We start from the raw sequence: 22,943 nt of genomic DNA, 5'->3' as shown, positions 1-22,943 counted from the left end.
CAATCCCTGCTATGTGTACAAACCATATTCAAAACGCATTTTTTTACAACAAACGTGAGAGCCTCCCCTTCATTTTCAGTGGGAACAGTGTTGTTGGCCTCCCTTTTTTGCTAGTGCGTCATAGTCTGGAGTAAAATCTGTTGTGGCAATTCTTAGGAGAGATCCGAGGTGTTTGTCCGTTTACCTCGATCTGTGACGGTTTGATGTTCATGTGGCTGGACGTCACGTTGCGTACGTCGAGCAAAATTGGCCACTCTTTTTTTAAACACTCGGCACTCAGTGTCCACCTTGCTTTTCCTTGGGCGGCTCATTTTAATGAAAGGATTCCAGGGGAAGGTTTGTGGGTGGCTTTAGCGTAAAACTGTATCTGAAAGCTCAGCACGCGAATTATAAGAATGCTGTCGTCACAGCCCACGCACTGATACAAATAGAGCGCGAGTGCGCCATATCCGTATGACTGAGTACGTACACGCACTTGTGAGTGTGCACCGAGCTTTCTGACACGGCTCCCGGTAGTAAATGCGCAGGCGAGCGGTTCCCCATCTACTGGGGAAACGCAGTCATTGCAGGCAAAATGACCCAAAAACGGTCCCGTGGGCCGGATGTGGCCCGCGGGCCGTAGTTTACTCACCCGTGTACTAGAGCATATACAATGACTTTGTTTCACTGACGAGCACGTATGTTCGCGTCTTCACCAAAGCACAACGAATCAACAACTTCCTGCTTCTTTTTTAAAGAATTATGTAAAGTCCGTCTGTCAAATGACAACTAAATTAAAACCGACCTGTTAATACATCAATGAGTATAACTATTGAACAAACTATTTAATATATTGTATGGTAATTGAACAGCGCCCCCGGCGACCGATGGGAGACGCGGCAATGTTGACCTTGTTCTCCGCTTGCAGCTCAGGCCACAGCCGCTTTCCAGACCAGGTACTCGGACATTTTCCCAACAAAGGTGTGTTTGCAACTGAAGATCAGGGAAGTCCGGCAGAAGATCATGCAGACGGCCACCCCGGCCGACGCTGCCTGTCTTGCCGTCCCCACCGACTCATTGCCGGGACCCTCCGGCGCCCAGTCGGGGGACTTGGCCGGGAGAGAGGATGAAGACGGGGAACCCGGGGCCGACGAGGATCCTGGCGATTCGCAGGACTCTTCCAGATGAGGACGTTTTGCCATAATGTGGACTTGTAATCATATCTCTGGAACCACAGTGAGATGTCCGTATAAACCCCCCAAAACCAAGACTTTATTAAGAGTCCAGGCGGAACGTTGGAATCCCCGGAATTCCCTTGTGGATGTTCGGAAAGACCAAATGGATGCAACGTTTGTCTTGATTTGTTTTGAACAATGTTAAGAGGGAAAGTTGTTAGATTTTTTCCCCTGGATATGTAATCACTTCCAGTAAGTTTCTGCTGACATTGTGGGGGGCTGGGACCCTCAAGACTTTTTCCATCCCGGAACCACCGGTCGCTTCTTTTAGCTGACCAACAGGCCACTGACGGAGAGCTCTTAAAAATTGACTGCAGAGTGGACAGAAAGTGGACTGTCTGGCTGTGCCGTCATTCCCGCTGTCGTAGTCTGAAGGAAGCAAACATTCCCGTGCCTCTTATTGGTTACGCATGAAGGAAGGAGGATGGTCCATGGTGGTGATTTTTATGGACTTTTTTTTTTCAAGTATTTTCAATTTTAACATCATTGCGTTGGCTCCACCTGTGCCCGATTAATATTATTCCTTACATTCTTCATTGCCCTTACTTTACAATCTTTCAGAGGGATGTACTGTACCCTTTCTCTGTGCGCTTTGTCTTCCCTTTTAACAAAAGACAGTTTTTTTATGTTTTTAGATCCACGTTAACACTACTTCCTCTTTCCTTCTGCCTCCCCTTGTCACTTTATGCCTTGCCTCCCTCCAATCAAAATACAACTGTTGGAACAGAACATTTGATCTTAGTGCAAAACTAGTTGGGGAAATACTGTAAAAGAGTCTACAGATATAGGACCTTTATATCACAAAAACAGGACTGTGCAAAGCAAAGTTAAAGGAGGGGGGGAAAAAACAAATTATATGGCTTTCAATGTTTTTGTGTTCATGTTTGGCTGTTCCAGTATACAAGAGACAAATTTATATGAATAATTTAAGTTTGTATCTGTAACTTTCAGTATGCCAATAAAGTTAGGTGGTCAGTTCAATAAAAAAAAAGTGGAAATGTAGCGAAGCAAACTGAGTTTATTGGGTTATGAACACCATATTTTGTTGCGACTTTCAGCAGTGACATCAAATTTATACAAATCAAAAATACAAAAAAAATAGGTCACATAAGGTATAATGCGTTTATATACAAGCAGACACTCATACCCTTTAAAAGCACTTCTTCCTCACTACAAAAAGTTGCTCACACATACACTACTGTTTTGAAGTGACTGAAAAATGTTATTTTTGAAAGGAAAGCACTTGTCATCACATCAACAAAGCCTAGACTGAATTTCTACCTTCATTGAAAACCAAACGCTTCCTTTCAAAAATAACCCCACTATTGGTGTCTTTAAGTTGTTTTCATATTATCACGCAAGTCTTTCTGTTGGCTCAGAGCAGGTGTAGTCCATCCAGGCCATTCTCCATCGCCGTGTGAAAGATCTCCAGGGCCTGCTCCAGCGGCAGCACCCTGCCCTCGCTGCTCTCGATGATGGCGATGGTCTCCCCAAACTCGTTGCACATGATGGTGTTGGTGCCCTGTGACGGTGGCGGAACAGACATTTGACATGATTCCGTATGCTTTGGCTGATGAGGGCCGATCGGGCATGGCCCCTAATGGCACACTTTGCTTATTAAGTTGTTAATTCCCAAACTTGATTCATGAAGGTACATTTTTGATTTTTTTACTTTGTATTTATTTGTTTTATTGAAAATTAAATGATTAAAAATAATACATTTTAGGAAACAGTTTAATTATAAATAAATAAGTTGTACTACAATTAAAACAAAAATTGCTTACTGAGGCAACTTTACATTTAAAATCAATTATTCTTACATGTTCCAAACCATTAAATAGTTCATTTTAGTTCGTTTAGTTCTATACTTGAAAATTACAACCTATTCATCCATTTCCTCTCACATTTTCATCCTCAGTGGGTACTAATTGGAGGATGCATGATATAAATAATAATACGAACCTGCTGAAGATCAGAGGATTGGATCTGGATGAGGTGCGGCTGCCCCTTGGAAAGTTCCACTGTGGAAACCTCCACACCCGAATTAGCTTTGTCGTCCCGATCCAGCTTCTGCTGCCGATTGTGAGTCTTCTTGTGGTTCCTGAGGTTGGAGAAGGTCTTGAAGGCCTTTCCACACTGCGGGCAGACGTGCGGCCGCTCGCCCGTATGCGTGCGGCGATGTTCGACCAGGTGCATGCTCTGGACAAAGCCCTTGCCGCACATCTCACAGCGGAATGGTCGCACACCCGTATGTGTGCGCAGGTGCTCACGCAAGTGCGTGCTCTGTCGGAAGCGCTTGGCACATATCTGGCATGGGAACGGGCGCTCGCCCGTGTGCACCCGCTGGTGCAGCGCCACGCCCGATCTGGACACAAACAGCTTGCCGCACACGGGGCACTGGTGGGATTGGGCGCGCTTGCAGGTGGTGCCACGTGGCTGCCCGGGGCTGGGGTGGCTCAGCTTGTGGAGCCGCAGATTGGCAGGGGAGTTCAGCTTCTTGCCGCAAATGTGGCAGTCCAAGCCGCCTCGCACCGTCACGTCAGACTCTTCCGCAGTGGAAGAGGACTGCTCTGATTGGCCGCCAGTGGCATTCTGGGGTTCTTGGTGCCGCTCAGAACAATGGGCGTCAAGTTGCCTCCTGGTGACAAAGCCGGCCTCGCAGTGAGAACAAGGGAAAGGCGCGGGGGAACCTGGGTGTTGCATAAAGCGGTGCGAGGCTAGCTTGGCGGGCCAGCGGAAGGCGGCAGGGCAGTCTGGGCAGGTAAGGCCCCCGCTGCCACCCGCCGCGTGCAGCAAACTGTGCTGCCGCAGGTTGGAGGACTGCGAGAAAGCCCGTTGGCACACGTCGCAACGATACGGCCGCACACCCGTGTGGATCAGGGTGTGGCGGGTGAGGTTGGCGAGGGACGAGAAGGTCTTGCCGCAGTCGGCGCACTGGAAGGGCCGCTCACCCGTGTGCGTGCGGATGTGGTTGCGTACGTGGATCTGCTTAGTGAAGCTCTTGAGGCAGATGCCGCACAGGAAGCTGCGCTTGGGCCCGTGGGCCGTGCTCCGGTGCTGGAGGAGCTGCAGCTGCGAGACAAACGTCTTTGGACAAGAGCGACAAGCCAACGCGCTTTTTCCCGATGACACAGGTGTGGTGCTTGCGCTGGACGCGATTTCCCCGACGGGCTCGGCGCCAAGATGCTCTTTGCCAGGATGCTCTTGGCCCACCTCCCCTTGAACCTCGCTAGTGTGCAACTCGCTCGCATCGCCAGAGTTCTGCTCAATATGTTCCATCTCTTCCTCAGTAAGGGGGGCCATCATCTGAGAGTTGTTCTTCTCCCTGGCTCGCTGCAGGATGGCCAGAGTCGAGAGAGAGCCTCGTCGTGGAGCAGTGTTAACCTGGAGAGGGATGGAACTTAGTTGAAATTCATGCTGAATTGAAGAAAAAAAATACAGCACATAGCACATGTCTCAGATTCTTCTGCGGTGTGGCAATTGTGATTAACTAGAACATGTGGTCGCGTCGACGACTTCTTGTGGATTACCGTCTAAACTGATGCTACAATGATTTCTGTCTTTTCTGTTTTACAATAATAGTTGGAGAAGGTCTACCGTGGTAGAGGCGGTGGGGCTAGCAGGTGTGCCACAGGTGTTGACGTTGAGGTGTGTCCGGCGGTGGTAAAGGTACTTTGTCATGTTGGTGAAGGTTCTGTCGCAGAACTGGCACTTATGAAAGGGGGTCGGTGTGTGCGACTTTCTGCAAGGAATGCATGTGAGGGGAAAGGTGAGGTTGGGTGGGTGGGAGCAAAGAGGACGCCCACTGCCAGCGCTGGGCCTCACCTATGGACGAGGAGGGTCATCTCTGTGGTGAAGCCTTGGCCACAGTCCACGCACAGGTACCTGTTGACGCGCAGGTGGGTGCACAGGTGGGCCTGCATGGAGCTCTCTCTCTTGAAGACCCGGCCGCATTCGGGGCATTCGTGCGTGCCCTGCTCGTGGACGCGCTGGTGGGATTTGAGGCGGTTGGCTGAAACAAAGCTACGGCTGCACAGTGTGCATTGCTGAGGCACACCCCCCGTCGCGCTGGCTTTTTTCTCCGCCGTTACAAATTGGCTCGATCCCCTGATGGAGTTGTCCGCCATATCTTGGCGCCCAGAGGCTTCCTCAAAGCCGGCCATGAGCCCGCAGTCCGAGCTCTCTTTGTCCTGAGCCAGAAAGTGCTCCCCCTGGTGTTGGAGGAAATCCTCTGGCGTCTGGAAGAGTAGGGAGCATTCGGAGCATTCGTACGCTTGGTTGACCGCCGTTTCGATGGTCCTAGCATGGACTCCGGGGGCCAACGGCAATGCCGCTTGGCACCGCTTGGCCGTCTTGCCCGAGCTGTCAGCCAGGGCTTGGGCCGTCAGGATCTGTAGGTGCATGGTGGCCGAGCCCGGGGCGGGCGTCACCGGGGGCAGCAGAGAGGGCCGGGGGGCTGCTTTGTATTTGAGGTGGGATGTCTTCTTTTGCTGCTGCTGCTGCTGCTGTGCGAACACCTGCAACAGATCCAAAGCAAAGCCCTCATCAGTCATTAAAGATTAGATGGAAAATTTATAAGCCGCAAATCGCACTCGTGCAGGCAAACCCGTGCGTGGCCCCTGCGATGTCACTTACGAGGCTGAGGCACGCACCCAACGACAACAGAGTGTAAGAGTGTGGTAATCTGCACACTAACCGCACTGACCCCACAGGTTGATGAAAATCCAGAGCCACTTTGAAGTGAGCCCGGACCTCACCGTCAGAGACAGCCTCATCCCGCACAAACGCAAAGCCCTCGCTCTCGCGTCGACAATAAAAGGAAAGCAAACGTGCACTGAGTTCTGTTGCAATCACGCAAACTTCTGATGAGTGGCAAACACTTGATTGCTGAGTGAAGTTGCACAAAAAAATGCTATGGGGAAAAATAAAGCATAAGCCGTCTCGGTCAAAGCATTTAAATTCAGTACCTGAGCCAAAATCTCGCCAGCCTGCCGCTCGCTCAGCACAAAGTTCTGCGTGTTGGTGAGAGGAGCCAGGGTGCCGTCGGCTTGGATCACATACTGCTGCGGCTGCCAATCAATCACACGCTCGCCGGTCAGACAGACTGTTCAAGGGGCGCTTCTTTGGCCATCTCTGTCTTACCGTGTCCTCCGCGTAGGTGCTGGTGGTGCTGCTGTGGTGGCTTTTGCGGTGTTCAAACCATGTGTTGGGCGAGTCAAAGAGAGACAGACAGTCAAGACACTGGTACTGTACTGCGCGGGGCAGCTGGGAACCAGAATCTTCGGGAGCCGCAGCCTCACACAACTCTGAGAAGGGATGCACAAATGTTAAGAATTTCAAATTTAAATAAACTTCTCCCTGTACAATTACAACCATTGCCTTTGACTGCAACTTTTATCTCGTTCAAAATATGCATCTCAACACAATCCAAATCCGAACCAGGGGATGAGCGAATGATTCGACAAAGCTTTCACGCGACAAAATGTCCGACCTCGTTGCTCGGCCTCCATCCCGGCCACCCTCATGTGCATCTCCTGGTGCAGAAGCAGCTCCTCTGAGTTCACCAGAACGGCGCCACACTCCAGACACTGGTACTGCTCGCAGCGGACCGCCTGGCCCGCCTCACCTTCCTCGCTCGTATGAATCTCCTGGTGGATCAGGACCTCCTCCAGGGTGTTGAAAAGCTGGCAGCACTCGCTGCACATGTATTGGTGGTCCACGCTGGCATCCTCAGGCTGCTCCATCTCCATGTAGACGTTCTGCGCTTCCATGATGTCAGGTCTTAAATCGAGTGGATCATTTGAAGACAACTGGAAATAAAACTGGCAGATGAAAAAGAAAACCCATCAACTGAGATTCAGCCCATGGATGTATGCTGTATACATGAGTCATGAGTCGATTTGATCCCACAAGCATACATCATCTATCATCTGTGAGGAACACCATCTTCCTGAAGAGTTTTGGCTGGCTTCATCTGTGTAACGCTGTCCTGAGGTGACCAACGAATTAAAGAAAAAAAAAAAAAATTGCCAAAACGGTTTGATTTTTAAACATTTTAAGAATTTATAATTACATCTATATTGTTCATACAGTACTATACTATAGAATATCAAATAGCTATTTTATATCAGCTAAGCCTGAATGCTACTTCTTATGTTCATCTGATCCCGGCCTACAGGCAGAAACTAAAAACCTAAGCCTGTGGTGAGGACTGTGAGGAAGTGGACAGTGGAGTCAAGGCAGGACCTCCAAGCCTGCTTTGACTGGACTGATTGGGGAGTTTTTGTAGCTGCAACTTCAGACCTGTATGAACTCACTGACACTGTCAGATCATACATCAGTTTTTGTGAGGATCTGTGTGTGCAGACTAAGACCTTCTGCACGTGCAACAACAACAAACCTTGGTTTACACCGAACCTCGGCGCAAAGTCAAGGAGGAGGCCTACAGGAGCGGCGACCAGGACCTGTTCAAGCAGACCGGAAACACACTGAACCAAGAGGTCAGGAAAGCCAGGAGGTGTTACGGGGAGAGCCTGGAGAGACATCTCTCTGCCAATCCTGATCCCTCAACAGTGTGGAAAGGTCTGCAGAGCATCACGGGCTTCAAGAAACGAACCCCCCGTCCTGTGGAGAGCCCAAGGCTTTCTAACCAGCTAAACAGGTTCTACTGCAGGTTTGATCGGTCCTCCTACACAACAGGACCTCCTGCAGCACAATCAACATACTCACCTCCCCCCACAACCACTCTGTCCACACCTCCATCACCGTTGTCACCTACTCTCTCTCTTGCAGAGGCCGCGCCCGCACTCCAGATCCGCGAGGAGGAAATGCGCCAGATGTTTCGGAGACAAAAGATCAGGAAGGCACCGGGCCCAGACGGTGTGTCACCTTCCTGCTTGAAAGTCTGTGGTGAGCAGCTGGCATCCACCTTTGCACAGATCTTCAACCCTTCCCTCGAGCTGTGCGAGGTGCCCTCGTGCTTCAAGAGCTCCACCATCGTTCCAGTGGCCATCACAGGTTTGAATGACTATAGACCTGTCGCTCTGGCATCTGTGGTCATGAAATCTTTCGAGAGGTTAGTGCTGAACCACCTGAAGGATGTCACGGGCCCCCTGCTTGACCCCCTCCAGTTTGCCTACCGGGCAAACCGGTCGGTGGATGATGCAATCAACATGGGACTGCACTACATCCTGCACCACCTGGACACCCTAGGAACGTACGCCAGGATCCTGTTTGTGGACTTCAACTCGGCGTTCAACACCATCGCTCCTGACATCCTCCACCAGAAGCTCATCCAGCTCGCGGTGCCTGCCTCCACCTGTCAGTGGATCACCAGCTTCCTGACCAACAGGAGACAGCGTGTGAGGCTGGGGAGCATCACATCTGACACCCAGACCACCAATACTGGCGCCCCTCAGTGGTGCGTCCTCTCCCCACTGCTCTTCTCTCTCTACACCAACGATTTCTCCTCAGGTGACTGTCCTGTGACGCTCCTGAAGTCTGCAGATGACACCACTCTCATCGGACTGATCTGGGACGGTGATGAGACTGTGCAGGAGGTGGAGCGGCTGGTCCACTGGTGCAGCCAAAACCACCTGGAGCTGAACCCGCTCAAGACCGTGGAGATGACAATGGACTTCACCACTTTCACCCCTCACTATCCGCAGTAATACTATTCTCTCCACAGACACCTTCAAAAACCTGGGAACCACAATTTCTCGGGACCTGAAATGGACCGGCCACATAGACTCTGTCCGGAAGAAGGCCCAGCAGAGGCTGTACTTCCTGAGACAGCTCAAGAAGTTCAACCTGCCGCGGGAGCTGCTGAAGACCTTCTACACTGCCATCATCCAGTCTGTCCTCTGCACCTCCATCACTGTCTGGTTTGGATCGGCCTCCAAACAAGACAAGCACAGACTGCAACGGACAATCAGGACTGCAGAAAAGATAATTGGAATCAACCTCCCATCTATCCAAGACTTGTACCTGTCCAGGACCAGGAAACGTGCAAGTAACATCTCTATATACAGACTCTTCTCACCCAGGTTGCAGTCTGTTTGAACTACTCCCGTCCGGACGGCGTAAGAGAGCTCTGTACGCCAAAACCAGCAGACAGCTTCTTCCCCCAAGCTGTCGCTCTGATGAACTCACACCACTCTTAGAGTCTCAGAGTCATTGCTGTGCAATAGCATCCTCCTCTCCACACCTTTTTTGAATTGTCTACACTGTTTGTACTATTTGTCCTCTCTGCATCCATGGCAGCCTGGTCATCCTGGAAGAGGGACCCTCCCATCTGTGGTCTCTTCTCAAGGTTTCTCATTTCCCCTAGTTGGAGTTTTGAGTTTTTCCTTGCCCTCCTGGGAGTTTAAGATCAGGGGATATTTGAGAATATTTGTCATTTTTCACATGTCCTGAGTGTTGTTAGTCACCTAAATGTTGAACAAAGGCTGTGATGTGCCAAAGTTATATTCCTTGTTTGGCACGCTCAAACATGGCGGATAAAAACTCTTGAATCTTGAATGAGGGTACTGTTTATTGGAAGCTAACTTTCTTAAATACACAGCTTTCTTTTCAGCCAGGCGGCTCGGCACTGGTTAGCACTTCCGCCTCACAGTCTGTAGGGTACCGGTTCGATTCCACCTCCAACCCTCCCTGTGTGGAGTTTGTATGTTTTCCCCGTGCCCGCATGGGTTTTCTCCAGGCACTATGGTTTCCTCCCACATCCCAAAAACATGCTTGGTATGCCTATTGAGCACTCTAAATTGACCCTAGGTGTGAATGCGGATGGTTGTTCATCTGCGATAGGCTGGCAACCGGTTCAGGGTGTCCCTTGCTTACTGCCCGATGACTGCTGGGATAGGCTCCAGCACGCCCGCGACCCCCGTGGGGAGAAGCGGTATAGAAAATGGATGGATAGATGTTTTCAGCCAAACTTGCTTTCTTACATGCTTCGCTCACTCAAATCTATTTTTCAGCTTCTTTTCTCATTCTTTTTTTTTTTTTTTAAATATTCCTGCATCCTTATATTCAACTGGGTTCACCTGCTTTCCTAAATTCATTCCACCACAAATTAATAAATTGAATTTAAATGTACTTTTGGACCACCCTGCTCTTGACCTACTGGATTAAACGAGTCAATTTCACATAAAGTAAAGATTGTCTAGATTTTTCTTCTCATGGAAAGCGCCCTTGATTAAAATGTTGGCAATCTTAATTATTTTATAGTTTAACGCGTATAAAAAGACAACATGTTTCGACTTAGCAATTAGCCAACATTATGGCCCTTGTTGGTTGCCTCGTCCCAGCCACTGCCTTACAAAGGTAATATTGAAACCACCAAAAGGTTTCTTAACAGGTTCGCTTGTCTACTGTCTCATGTGTGCGATGGCGTGTGGAGGGCGGTTGGAGGCGCTCCCTCGGCCAGCGAGAACCAATTTTGTGACGCTCCCTGGCACCGCTATTTCCTGACGGCCGTTGCCCGGTTCGCCGGGCGGTCCGTCAGGCGGCGCTAGCCACTTTTCGCCGCAGCTCTCCGGTCGAAAAGCGGCAGGGGCCCTTCTTTTTTTTTTTTTTTTTACCCACCCCCTGTACCTCATTTACTGTCGTCGGACGGCGCCGTTCGTAGTCATCACCGCACGTCACTCAAACGCCCGCTCCGCCGAGGCTGCTCCGACGCTGTCTCGGGGCACAAGAAGCACACAACGGGATGGTTGTTCGCCGACGATTCTGTTTTACAGCATGTAGGGAGACGTTAACCCGCCATTAGCCTCCATTTTTGTGACATAAGCCCCGCCCTGTATGAGATCCTGCTGAAAGTCTTGCAACCACGATTGGATAGTGTAGCTGTCAATCACTATGGAATTTATGCGTGGGTATTGTAGTTTTATGCCGCCGATATTTATTTGGGGCGAGTAATTTAAAAAAAAAAAATTGGCGCAGTATTTAATGTCATTTTATGACATTTTATGTCATTATTGTTGTGTCATTTTTTATACAGTTTTGTGCACTGTTCTTATTTGTTTTAAACTTACCATGGACTTCAACACAAACTTTTGAAACGTTCTTATTTATTCTTGTTTTGCTTGATCAACTTTATTAGTGTGTGTTAAAAAGCCTATTGCTCTTTTTTTAATACTGTGTCCTATTTTGAGGATAATATTGCTATGATATGGAACTGAACGTCGTCATTTTGCTCACCACCCCTGGAGGACAGGTGCATCGAAACTCGCTTTCCCACAGTCCTTTGCGAACGTGACGCCATCGCACGTCAACTCTCCAGTTCCCCACCATCATCGTTGTACAGTTCAGAGGAAGAAAGGGGGAGACTGGGCAGAAAGCAAGAACGCTGTAAGTGCAGTACTTTTCCCATGGGAGTTTTTTTTGTGTGGTGGTCGTGGTTGTGGTGGAGGGCTCGTATTTATTGTGTGACTTGGTTGGCTGTCAGTAACATTCGCCGTTAATCCTGGCTGTAGTTCACACAAATATGAGCGGCAGCGGGCGGCCCAGGACCAGCTCATTCGCCGAGCCTCCCGGAGCTCCCGGAGCCGCTGCAGCCGGTGTCGGATCGGCAGTAGCTGGCGGAAGCTCGTCAGGAAAGTCGGGGGCTTCGCAAACCAGCGGAGGTGGCTCGACAAGCTTTGGTAACCTCAAACTACCCCGTAAGTGTCGTTTTTTAAAATGACCACTCCCCGCCTCAGACGCTTTGTTCCAAATGATGTCCATCCCGTGGTTTATTTCAGATGACGATATGGACATTTTCTTTAAATGAAGTCGATCACAATCGCCGAGCTAATCTCAGCTAGCAGGCTCTTGGCTAACTTGGGCTAGCTATCCAGCTACTATTAGCCTTGTTTTTCTCCCACTATTAAACCTCTTCGATGACATCAACATCAATACCGACTGTTGTTTTCTCGGCAAATAAACTATTCCATAAGGTTATTATTGACAATTTCAGTTCGGTGGACTCCTCCTCACGTCACTCAGGTTAAGAGTTAACCTTAGCGTTCGTGATAGTCATTTGTGGAAGCAATCGTCCACTTATTTGTGATGGAACTGGGGGGGATTTTTTTTTTTTATGTTTTAGGAGGCTTTTGTTTGTGTCGCAGCGTATGACCAATTGATTGATATATTTCATTAGTGTTAGCACAGAACCTACATTTAAATGTCAATATGTCAAATTGCGACAATTTGACCCAATTTGTATATTCTAAATTACATTATTAAAAGTTTTTTTCTAACTCACTAACAAATCTCAAGAAATTCACAAAAAGTAGACTCTCCCGAGTGGCAAAATGCCCGACCTCCGAGATGGATAAAATCAGGTGGATTTACTGTAGCTGCTTTTTTCATATCCTACAAACACAATATTAATCAGATGACTGTGTTTAGATAGGAGGCGCTGCGTACAATGAATTCTTAACCAGAACTTTCTGACTTGACTTCCCCTTTAACACTGCATGTTACAAACTATACTGATTAAGTTTCTATTTGGTGTGTTTAGCAAGGAATGCCATGATGTATTTGCGAAATTTGTCTGTCTGGTGCGGAATGATTTGCCGTCTTACTCCATTTTGGTACACGGCGGTGATCCGTAGGGGTCCCGCTGAGACGTGTGAAGTGAACAAGCCCCGGGAAAAAGCAGTAGCACTTGTGGATGTGCTGCTGTCCACACCGTTTTAACCACAGTGAGCTGACAAAAGCGCTTTGGGGACGGGCCTCTGTCTCGCTCGCTCTTGCCTCGCTCTCCTTTCCCAATGTCACCACTGGTGGTGTTGATCCGTCGGAATGCTCTCGACGCTAACCGCTCTGTCAGTTACTGTTTGATCTGAAGCACCAAGTTGTTTTTTTGGGGGGCGTCAAACATCAGCCTGGTGATGAAACTCTTTGACCAGTTGCAAGATGCACACAATGTACTCCCCCAGAGAGTACATCACCTCCTTGTTCATAATCTGATCCTGGATTATGCCAAATCAACCTGCGGACCACATGTAGCGCGCGCATGGCGCTCGCTGGAGCGGGAAGTCGTTGACGTCATTTGAACTGTTTATGAGCTGTAACTGTGATGGGATTATTTTAACGTGCATCAAAGTCTCTGTTGTCGCAGGGGATATGATCCCACACATTGCACAAATGAGCTGAGTTTTCATTTTGCCTTTATTTTTTCACACGCATTTCTCGTCCAGGTGACACTGGCAAATTGACCACCGTAGTGGCCACGCCGGGCCAAGGCCCCGACCGCCCGCAGGAAGTGTCCTACACGGACATCAAGGTCATAGGAAATGGCTCCTTCGGCGTAGTCTACCAGGCCCGCCTCATCGACAGCCAGGAAATGGTGGCCATCAAGAAAGTGCTCCAAGATAAACGCTTTAAGGTGAGCATGGGCTGTTGGCGAGGGAAGCCATTTTATGGACTACGTATATTAGTGACTCACTCTTGGTAAGAATCTGCCTTGTGATTGTTGTATCCTCCTTGTTTGCTTTTTAGAATAGAGAGCTGCAAATTATGCGCAAGTTGGACCACTGCAACATTGTGCGGCTACGTTACTTCTTCTACTCCAGCGGTGAAAAGGTGTGTATTCGGCTGCTGTTCAAAAAAAGATCGGCCAGCCCACGAATAGCGAAAATCCATGCCTGTTATAACTGCATTGGGGAAAATTGATTTGATTTAATAATCTGTCCTAATTTTCACATTGAGTTACAAACAACATGGTACTATTGTCAAGGAAGAAGCAGATTTCTTTTGTCGCCCTCACTATATTCCATTAATACAAAGAAAGGAAACGGGCCAGAAATAAAGCAGGGACAGTGGATTTTTGAGAGGCAACTGGCTACTTTTATTGTTTGGGTTTTTAGCCACAGGTAGAAATTGTCTGAACTTCGATAGACATTCTGGTAAAGCACCTCACAAAGCGTCTTGGGACGACTTGGCGGCATGCGCTTTGCTCCACGTCGCCTCTGTGATGTAATTTTCAATTCGCCGTCACACCCGTAACGCTGCAGTCGCTCCCACTTTGTGTCTTGTGCAGAAAGATGAAGTCTACCTGAATCTGGTGCTGGACTTTGTCCCCGAGACGGTGTACAGGGTGGCTCGGCACTTCAATAAGGCCAAGACCACCATCCCCATCATTTATGTTAAGGTAAGTGCCACCTCGTTGCACCCCCGCTTATGCTTGTCGCTCGTTCCGTTGCCTTCAGAGCTACATTTGTATTGTGTCTTATGCCCGTCACTCACTTTCTCTCCTTGTTAAGCAACATCCCTTTTTGTACTCGTCTGTAATCGTGTCGTTGTGACGTCACAAGCCAGTGTCTCCACATTTTGTCAATTTTCCCTTATGAAAAGCAGCACGTCTAATTGTATTCCCCAACCGAGCATCCGCATAATTTTCGGCCCGTTCCACCCCATCTCTGTCCATACGTGTTTGCTGAGCTGCGGTGTGCAGCCGATTCCGTTCGACGTGACGGGGCTCTCTGACTCTTGTGACGCGGAAGAAACGCCCACGCGTGTTCTTTCTGTCTCAGAGAAAAGCGGAGTGATTAACATTTGACCATGCTGTCGAAAAGTCGTTGCGCAATTGTAGGAGAGCGTGAGTCACGGTTAACCCCCCACCCGCACCTCCGCCCACATTGGGAAGCCGCACATAGCCTCGGCTGACAGGAGCTTAACAACTGCAGCCACAAGACGACGACTCAAAATCAGCAGGGTGGACTTTGTACGTGTTTATTTTGAACGGTTCTGTCCTTCTCATCAGGTGTATATGTACCAGCTGTTCCGGAGCCTGGCTTATATCCATTCCCAGGGCGTGTGTCATCGAGACATCAAGCCCCAAAACCTCTTGGTGGACCCGGAGACGGCCATCCTTAAGCTGTGTGACTTTGGCAGGTGAGCAGCACACATTCCTCGTATGTATAGCCGGCCGGCTGTGTCAGCTGTCTTGACTGCGCGTGCAAGTCTTGTTTTGCTCACCCACTTTTTTTTTTTGCGTCCTTCGTTGAAAATAAAGCCCAACTGAATCAATTGTTTAACCGAATGGATTGATTCAATTAAAGTGCGGCAGAAGATGAACTTGCCGAAATTAGAGTTTCAAGAGAAAAAAAATACGTCAAAACATTTATTTATTTATTTTTTTGCAGAGGGTTGAATGTATTTAACAGAGAAAGAGCGCGGTATTGCATAAAAGTGAGTGTGAAGAAAGAAACTGGTTTTCTAAAGTGTCATTGCGACAACTGAGTCACAATAACAATAACATGCACAGTTGTTGTTGTGTGCCTTCAAGGCATGTGGCCTTCCTTATGTGTGGCGTCAGTCTACGTGTGAAATCCTCAAATTGGAGTTTTCTTTACAAATTATACAATTGACACACTTTCAGTCTTGAGCTTTTACACTTTATACAGGGATGAGAATTTTCCGCGGATCCGCGGATTTCCGTGTGTTTTTCCCGTCGGAAGTATAATTTTTGTGAATCGTGTAAATCTGTTGAGAAAATTTATTTTATGTATGCGGGAGGGGTATGGAAGCGGCCAGCCAGCTGGCTGGGCAACGTTAGCCTCTGCGACTCGCAAGCATTTGCCCGCGGCGGCATCTTTTGGCACATCTCAAGGCAAAATTAGTGAAGCTGTGAGTACGGAAATCGGCTTGCCTCTGTAACCCTCACTCAGTGGCACCTGAAATAAACAAGCTGAACGGGATCAAGAACTGCTTCAGATGGGCAGGGCTCAAGAGCAGCGTCATTGTACAACTCGGAACATAGTTCGTCAGTCTGACGGAACATATCCGTAAAGTAGATGTCCCGGGAAAGGCTTTGTGTATTCTATGTCAAGATATGATCAGCTATGAAGGTCGCGGCGCTAGGAACATTAAGGAGCACATCGAAACAAAAAACACAAAGGTACTTTTTTACTTTTACAAGCATGTGGGTTTAGAAAGTAACATGATGTTACATGTAAGCTAATGTTACGCTATCGTCATGATATTGTCACATTGTCACAATATTGTCATGATGTCATTAAAGAATAAATCTTCAATGATATATATATATATATATCTGTGACGTGCGGTGAGGTTCGTGACTGGGGATGTGTGTGTGTGCCCCCCCTTGAACCTTTCAACATTTCGTGACATTTCAGGCTTCAAACATAAAGATATAAAATTTTAATTTTTTGTCAAGAATCAACAAGTGGGACACAATCGTGAAGTGGAACGAAATCTATTGCATAATTTAAACCTTTTTAACAAATAAAAAACTGAAAAGTGGGGCGTGCAATATTATTCAGCCCCCTTGCGCTAATACTTTGTAGCGCCACCTTTTGCTGCAATTACAGCTGCAAGTCGCTTGGGGTATGTCTCTATCAGTTTTGCACATCGAGAGACTGGAATTCTTGCCCTTTCTTCCTTGCAAAACAGCTCGAGCTCAGTGAGGTTGGATGGAGAGCGTTTGTGAACAGCAGTCTTCAGCTCTTTCCACAGATTTCCCATTGGATTCAGGTCTGGACTTTGACTTGGCCATTCTAACACCTGGATACGTCTATTTGTGAACCATTCCATTGTAGATTTGGCTTTATGTTTTGGATCATTGTTCTGTTGGAAGATAAATCTCCGTCCCAGTCTCAGGTCTTTTGCAGACTCCAACAGGTTTCCTTCCAGAATGGTCCTGTATTTGGCTCCATCCATCTTTCCATCAATTTTAGCCATCTTCCCTGTCCCTGCTGAAGAAAAGCAGGCCCAAACCATGATGCTGCCACCACCATGTTTGACAGTGGGGATGGTGTGTTCAGGGTGATGAGCCGTGTTGCTTTTACGCCAAACATATTGTTTTGCATTGTGGCCAAAAAGTTCCATTTTGGTTTCATCTGACCAGAGCACCTTCTTCCACATGTTTGGTGTGTCTCCCAGGTGGCTAGTGGCAAACTTTAAACGAGACTTTTTATGGATATCTTTGAGAAATGGCTTTCTTCTTGCTACTCTTCCATAAAGGCCAGATTTGTGCAGTGCACGACTGATTGTTGTCCTATGGACAGACTCTCCCACCTCAGCTGTAGTTGTCTGCAGTTCATCCAGAGTGATCATGGGCCTCTTGGCTGCATCTCTGATCAGTCTTCTCCTTGTTTGAGATGAAAGTTTGGAGGGACGGCCGGGTCTTGGTAGATTTGCAGTGGTCTGATACTCCTTCCATTTCAATATAATTGCTTGCACAGTGCTCTTTGAGATGTTCAAAGCTTGAGAATCCGGCTTTAAACTTCTCCACAGCAGTATCTCGGACCTGCCTGGTGTGTTCCTTTGTCTTCAAAGCGCAGAGAGGCTTTAAACAGAACCCTTTATACGGAGACTTGATTACACACAGGAGCATTCTATTTATCATCATCAGTCATTTAGGACAACATTTGATCATTCAAAGATCCTCACTGAACCTCTGGAGTGAGTTTGCTACACTGAAAGTAAAGGGGCCGAATAATATTGCACGCCCCACTTTTCATTTTTTTATTTGTTAAAAAGTTTAAATTATCCAATAAATTTCGTTCCACTTCACGATTGCGTCCCACTTGTTGATTCTTGACAAAAAATTCAAAATTGATATCTTTATGTTTGAAGCCTGAAATGTGGCGAAATGTTGAAAAGTTCAAGGGGGGGGGGCGAATACTTTCGCAAGGCACTGTATATGTATGTATGTGTGTGTGCGTGTGTGTGTGTGTGTGTGTGTGTTGACACGCACACACATACACACACGCCTAACGGTTCCCGTCCCCCACAGCGCCAAGCAGTTGGTCCGAGGCGAGCCCAACGTGTCGTATATCTGCTCGCGCTACTACCGCGCTCCGGAGCTCATCTTCGGCGCCACAGACTACACGTCCAACATTGACATCTGGTCGGCCGGCTGCGTGCTGGCCGAGCTGCTGCTGGGCCAGCCCATCTTCCCGGGGGACAGTGGCGTGGACCAGCTCGTAGAGATCATCAAGGTACATGCGCCAAGGAGCCCAAATTCAAAGCGAGAGCTGGATCGCAAATTCTGCCTTTCCCTCCTACTCACAAGCCACATTTCATTGCACTTGTGTCAGGTTCTTGGAACTCCGACGAGGGAGCAGATCCGAGAGATGAACCCCAACTACACGGAGTTTAAATTCCCGCAGATTAAAGCTCACCCATGGACAAAGGTAATTCGTCAAATCGGTAGCATCGTTCAAACATGGTGATGGCGGTCCGCAAAGCGCAGACCTTGTCTTAAAAGGCCTAGCGATTGTCCTTTGAGGAGATCCAAAGAACGGGCATCCTGGCAATAAAATTCAAAATTAATTTATTTGAAATTTCCTCAGGTGTTTAAGCCCCGCACACCGCCGGAGGCCATTGCCCTGTGCTCGCGACTGCTGGAATACACACCGGTCACCCGCCTGTCTCCGCTGGAGGCCTGCGCGCACGCTTTTTTTGATGAGCTGCGTCAGCCCAACACCCGCTTGCCCAGCGGGCGAGAGCTGCCCCTCCTCTTCAACTTCAGTCCCGTCGGTGGGTTTCCGTACTCGCCGGCGAGTCTGACCCGATGGGGGTGTCATATTCGTTTGTTGTGCCTCCTCAGAGCTGGCCATCCAGCCCCAGTTGAATTCATCACTCATTCCTCCTCATGCTCGTACACAGACGACGCCTGCCTCGCATGGTATGTCGACTAATACACGCACAACATGGCAAACCTTTTGCTACTCGCTCCTCTCTCTCGCTCTCTCTGTCTCTCTGTCTCTCTCTCTCTGTCTCTCTCTCTCTCTCTCTCTCTGTCTGTCTGGGTGTCTCTGTCTCTCTCTCTGTCTGTCTGGGTGTCTCTGTCTCTCTCTCTGTCTGTCTGGGTGTCTCTGTCTCTCTCTCTGTCTGTCTGGGTGTCTCTGTCTCTCTCTCTGTCTGTCTGGGTGTCTCTGTCTCTCTCTCTGTCTGTCTGGGTGTCTCTGTCTCTCTCTCTGTCTGTCTGGGTGTCTCTCTCTCTGTCTGTCTGGGTGTCTCTCTCTCTGTCTGTCTGGGTGTCTCTGTCTCTCTCTCTCTCTCTCTCTCTGGGTGTCTCTCTCTCTTGCTCTGTCTGTCTGGGTGTCTCTCTCTGTCTCTGTCTGGGTGTCTGTCTGGGTGTCTCTCTCTGTCTGGGTGTCTCTCTGTGTCTGTCTCTTTCTCTCTGTCTGGGTGTCTGTCTGGGTGTGTGTCTCTCTCTCTCTGTCTGGGTGTCTGTCTGGGTGTCTCTCTGTCTGGGTGTCTCTCTGTGTCTGTCTCTTTCTCTCTGTCTGGGTGTCTGTCTGGGTGTGTCTCTCTCTCTCTGTCTGGGTGTCTGTCTGGGTGTCTCTCTCTGTCTGGGTGTCTCTCTGTGTCTGGGTGTCTCTCTGTCTGTCTCTCTGTCCCTCTCCATGGAAAAAAACAAAGTGCAGCTATGTGTCCAAGTACCCATGACTTACATTTTTACACCTTTTTTTTCTTGCAACGTTTCTGCCATATTTTACTGCCAAATGTGTAATGCCTTTGTTGCTCTGCAGATGGCAGTGCGTCAGACAGTCCTTCCCAGCTTGTGCCTGGCTCCATCAACAACAGTACCTAAACAGCCAACACCACCCTGCCATAGTTTTTTTCTTTTTCTTTTCCTCTTCCCATTCTCCTCTTCTTCCTCTCAACACTTAAAAAGACTATACAGCACACAGTCTCTCACACACGCATGCACACACGTACACACACGCACGCACACACACATACGTCATGCATTGCTGTTTCCTCCCCCTGATAGGCTTCATCTATATATAAGCTGACTTTATAAGTCCATGTTCTGTGGGATGTTTGGGGTTGTACAAGCATTGTCTGTGTTACGGACGTTTTACCCCCTCGTGTGTGTCCCCCCCCCCCCCCCCCCTCATTTTTATTTAGCTTGTTTTATGTGGAGTGGCCATTTGGCTTTTGGAGAATGACAATCACCCAAAAGATACAAAACCTTCTCTGCTCGTTCGCTAAAACAAACAAGTCAATTGGGTTCTTTGAAGCAGTCAAACATTTTGCTTGCTGATAGCACCATTTTTAGATGAAGTGATTTTAAAAAACATTTTATGACAAAGGAAGCACACTGCAGCAGCCTTTCTTTTCCCCACTTTACCGTGACCTATTATCTTTAAATGTGGGCGTTGAGGGCCACTGTATGAATAGTAGAAGCTCACATATTGAGCATGTAAGCTGGAATGTGTTTCAGCAGGCTAAAAAAATGGGTCCAACCTCCTCATCATCATTTTGACCGAAGGCTACAGTACTTCCTCCAGAGTGACTTCCTGTTTCGGACCTTGAATTTTGAGCCTCTTCCCTCCTGGTTGTCCTTGCTCCTCCACAACACAGCTAATCTGTAAATATCAACTCTTATTTTTATTTTTTGTTATTATTCAATTGTTGTTCTTGTAATGTTTTTTTTCTCCAGTAGATGGCGCGTCCAAGCGACCAGACTGTTTATCCTCAGTCGCAGTCTGTAAATACGGTATTACCTTTTATTTTTTATTTTTTGGGGGGGATCCCTGGTTCAGTAGGGAGCGAAAAATGGAACAAAAAAGTCTCACAACTGAATCTCTCTCCTTCCATTTCTCCTGTCATGACTTCTCCCCGCCCATAGTTGTCTTAACTGTTTTATTTATTGTATTGTGTGTTTGGTTTCTCTTTGTATATTGTTTTCAAAATCGTTTAGTAGTGGGGCCGAAAACGTAGTCACATCCAAGATACTGTACCTTGACTCAGATCGCCAGTCCTCTGGTGGAACGCTTGTTTCCATTGAGCTTCAATGTGAACAGAACGTTACAAGGGTGTGTGTGTGTGTGCACTTGTGTGTGTGTGTGCTTGTGTGTATGCGTATGTGTGTATGTGCACACGTACACATGTAGTAGGTGAAAACAGAGCCTTTCATTGAGCGTCTCCTGTGTCCGACCGGCCGTCCACTGTTGTACGACATGCTGTTTTAATGTTACTTTTTAAAATCCGTTTTAGCAGCCCCGACCCATGGTCCGATTACAGACCTTGGCATTGGTGCAGAGAACAGTGAAAAACGGTTGGCTAGAGGGGATGACCAAGGAGGGATGGGGGGAGAGAGACAGTTTTTTTTGTTTGTTGCTATAAATAATTCAACTCATTAATAAAGTGATGAAACTGTTGGCGTCTCTGTACAGCCGTGTTTTAATTGTGCGTCTGTAATCGAGGTGCTGATCGTGTCATAGCTGTAATTGAGACTCCGATTGTGTCACAGTGTTCTCACGAACGCCGTGACGTGATTGGTGCCTGTGAGTTAATCATTTCACAGTGACTGGAACAAGAGGGAAAATATGTCAAGGCAATTTGTTCCAGCCTCAGCTTTTATTAACTTTACCATTATTGACTCTTGCACCCCAACCCCCCAAAAAAAGAAAAGCCAAAGAATTGTGCCACTTTTGGTTTGTGAATTTTGAGAGTGTAGTTTGAGGGTCGCGTCCTGCACCAAACGGCAGCAATTCCACACCGCTGTTTGTGAACTTGCCTGCCTATCCAAACTGAGCATGATTCAAATTCAAAAGGTGCAAGTGCAGGTAAACAAACGGGTTAGACATTGAGGCTTCAGCCTCCATCTACATGGATATTTAACCAGGACCTAATGTGCGTGTGCGCTCACGCTCATTGTCTTAAGGCAATCATTTTCCATTCACACAAGACTCTTGTGTAAAGGAGGAATCGTAGGTTTTAATGAAGTCTTGGGCTTCGCAGTAACAGTCTCCTTCTTTTCTAGAATATTTATAGGCATTGGCAGTCCACTTGAATAATTTGTTTCCTTTTTTTCATACCTACTCTTCAACACTTGCTATACTTAGTTTTTTTTAAGCCCTGGTGGGTTCTTTGGCTCCATCCTTAAACTTCAATTTAAATCATGCAGGTGAAGAGATGAATATGTTGGGAATCCATGTGCTTTGAGTTTGTTTTAAACGTTGAGACTGCAGCCAGTCTCGCATTGAGTCATATCAGCTCGCGACTCAAACGAAAAACCAGGAAGAGCTGAAATAATGGGATCCATACCCAAGGCAAACTTCCAACCAAAGTGTGAAGACAAATCTCATTCTGGAGAAGTTGCGCCTAAGGGTCGGTGCTGATGGAATCCTCCTGGAGCTTGAAACTCCAAAGTAACTGTACTTGAGACAGCGAGATTGATGGAATACTCTTGACGGCTGCACCTGAGGGGTGAGGGAGACTAACTGGTAGTCTGATACTGGATAGATTTCACCTGAGGACATGCGGTCTGTGATTGCTTCCAAAATTGAAGGAATCCATAGAGAATCGGGCTGCAGTTGAGTTGCGTAAACTAGTCTTGAGAGATTGTGCCTGTCTGACAGAATCTCCATGTGACACTGATGGAATAGGTTTAGGGACTAGATATGTTGAATAATGACATCCCTCATGCTGGGAGACTAATGGAATCTTGCCCAAGACTGCAGCAGGGGACAGGCCAACTTGTGGAATTTGCAAGTGTAGACCAAGGAGAATACTGAATGAGAGATGGAATCTGTCGAGTTTGGGAGACAGAACTGAGAGAATCCCTCCCAGGAAATGGCACCTGACCTGAGTGGATTTCAGACTGAATCACAGAGAAAGTGCAGAAAGGGGAGTCTAGTTCTCTTTCCTGTGGTGGCCTTTTGTTGAAATCCTCCTCTGAGGTCTTGTGTTGTTGTAAACCCTTTACATCGATTGTGTATTTGAAAACTTTTGGCTGGTGTCTGCACAAAACGCAAACTA

At 47.9% G+C, this 22,943-nt stretch overlaps 3 protein-coding genes across 8 annotated transcripts in view; 2 read left to right on the top strand and 1 right to left on the bottom strand.

Annotated features, from left to right (window-relative positions):
* cicb (capicua transcriptional repressor b) overlaps nt 1–2,216 on the top strand; it is a 28,624-nt gene extending 26,408 nt beyond the window's left edge. For all 3 annotated transcript variants that reach the window (XM_061289104.1, XM_061289103.1, XM_061289105.1), the window contains exon 21: nt 908–2,216. In XM_061289104.1, coding sequence (XP_061145088.1) covers nt 908–1,167 — 260 coding nt within the window. In that variant the 3' untranslated portion in view covers nt 1,168–2,216. The remainder of the gene's footprint in view (nt 1–907) is intronic.
* On the bottom strand, nt 2,213–11,008 carry znf526 (zinc finger protein 526). 2 transcript variants are annotated; one of them, XM_061289112.1, is made up of 8 exons: nt 10,806–11,008; nt 6,706–7,036; nt 6,357–6,520; nt 6,182–6,283; nt 5,040–5,731; nt 4,812–4,956; nt 3,177–4,598; nt 2,213–2,736 (listed from the first exon to the last, which is right to left on the bottom strand). In XM_061289112.1, the coding sequence occupies exons 2-8, from the start codon at nt 6,983–6,985 to the stop codon at nt 2,590–2,592; spliced, it is 2,952 nt and encodes a 983-aa protein (XP_061145096.1). In that variant the 5' UTR covers nt 6,986–7,036; nt 10,806–11,008; the 3' UTR covers nt 2,213–2,589. The 2 variants fall into 2 exon arrangements, with proteins under 2 accessions (XP_061145096.1, XP_061145097.1); XM_061289113.1 differs by lacking the exon at nt 10,806–11,008 and adding an exon at nt 7,615–7,742.
* A 431-nt stretch (nt 11,009–11,439) lies between these two features.
* gsk3ab (glycogen synthase kinase 3 alpha b) lies at nt 11,440–21,340 on the top strand. 3 transcript variants are annotated; one of them, XR_009715977.1, is made up of 12 exons: nt 11,440–11,561; nt 11,687–11,872; nt 13,397–13,584; nt 13,698–13,781; nt 14,239–14,349; nt 14,962–15,092; nt 17,959–18,163; nt 18,263–18,358; nt 18,518–18,704; nt 18,775–18,852; nt 19,703–20,547; nt 20,623–21,340. XR_009715977.1 is itself a non-coding variant. In XM_061289114.1 (11 exons), exons 2-11 carry the CDS (start codon nt 11,698–11,700, stop codon nt 19,762–19,764), a joined length of 1,317 nt encoding a protein of 438 aa, XP_061145098.1. In that variant the 5' UTR covers nt 11,440–11,561; nt 11,687–11,697; the 3' UTR covers nt 19,765–21,340. The 3 variants fall into 3 exon arrangements, 1 of the variants encoding a protein (XP_061145098.1); XR_009715976.1 differs by having other exon boundaries at nt 20,620–21,340; XM_061289114.1 differs by having other exon boundaries at nt 19,703–21,340.
* The last annotated feature ends 1,603 nt before the right edge of the window (nt 21,341–22,943 follow it).

Source organism: Syngnathus typhle, linkage group LG10 (genome assembly GCF_033458585.1).
Source record: "Syngnathus typhle isolate RoL2023-S1 ecotype Sweden linkage group LG10, RoL_Styp_1.0, whole genome shotgun sequence".
Lineage (NCBI taxonomy): Eukaryota > Metazoa > Chordata > Actinopteri > Syngnathiformes > Syngnathidae > Syngnathus > Syngnathus typhle.
Note: the sequence above shows the minus strand (reverse complement) of the source record. Positions and strands in the feature narration are given on the sequence as shown.

Bases quoted from the DNA above. Each gene is read 5' to 3' on its own strand.
- znf526 (XM_061289112.1), bottom strand. From the start codon at position 6,985: ATGGAAGCGCAGAACGTCTACATGGAGATGGAGCAGCCTGAGGATGCC. The intron at 5,732-6,181 runs GTACTGAATTTA...GATCTGTTGCAG, and splicing joins CTGGCGAGATTTTGGCTCAG to GTGTTCGCACAGCAGCAGCA. The intron at 2,737-3,176 runs GTTCGTATTATT...CCACCGTCACAG, and splicing joins AATCCTCTGATCTTCAGCAG to GGCACCAACACCATCATGTG.
- gsk3ab (XM_061289114.1), top strand. From the start codon at position 11,698: ATGAGCGGCAGCGGGCGGCCCAGGACCAGCTCATTCGCCGAGCCTCCC. The intron at 13,585-13,697 runs GTGAGCATGGGC...TTTGCTTTTTAG, and splicing joins TCCAAGATAAACGCTTTAAG to AATAGAGAGCTGCAAATTAT. The intron at 15,093-17,958 runs GTGAGCAGCACA...CGTCCCCCACAG, and splicing joins AAGCTGTGTGACTTTGGCAG to CGCCAAGCAGTTGGTCCGAG.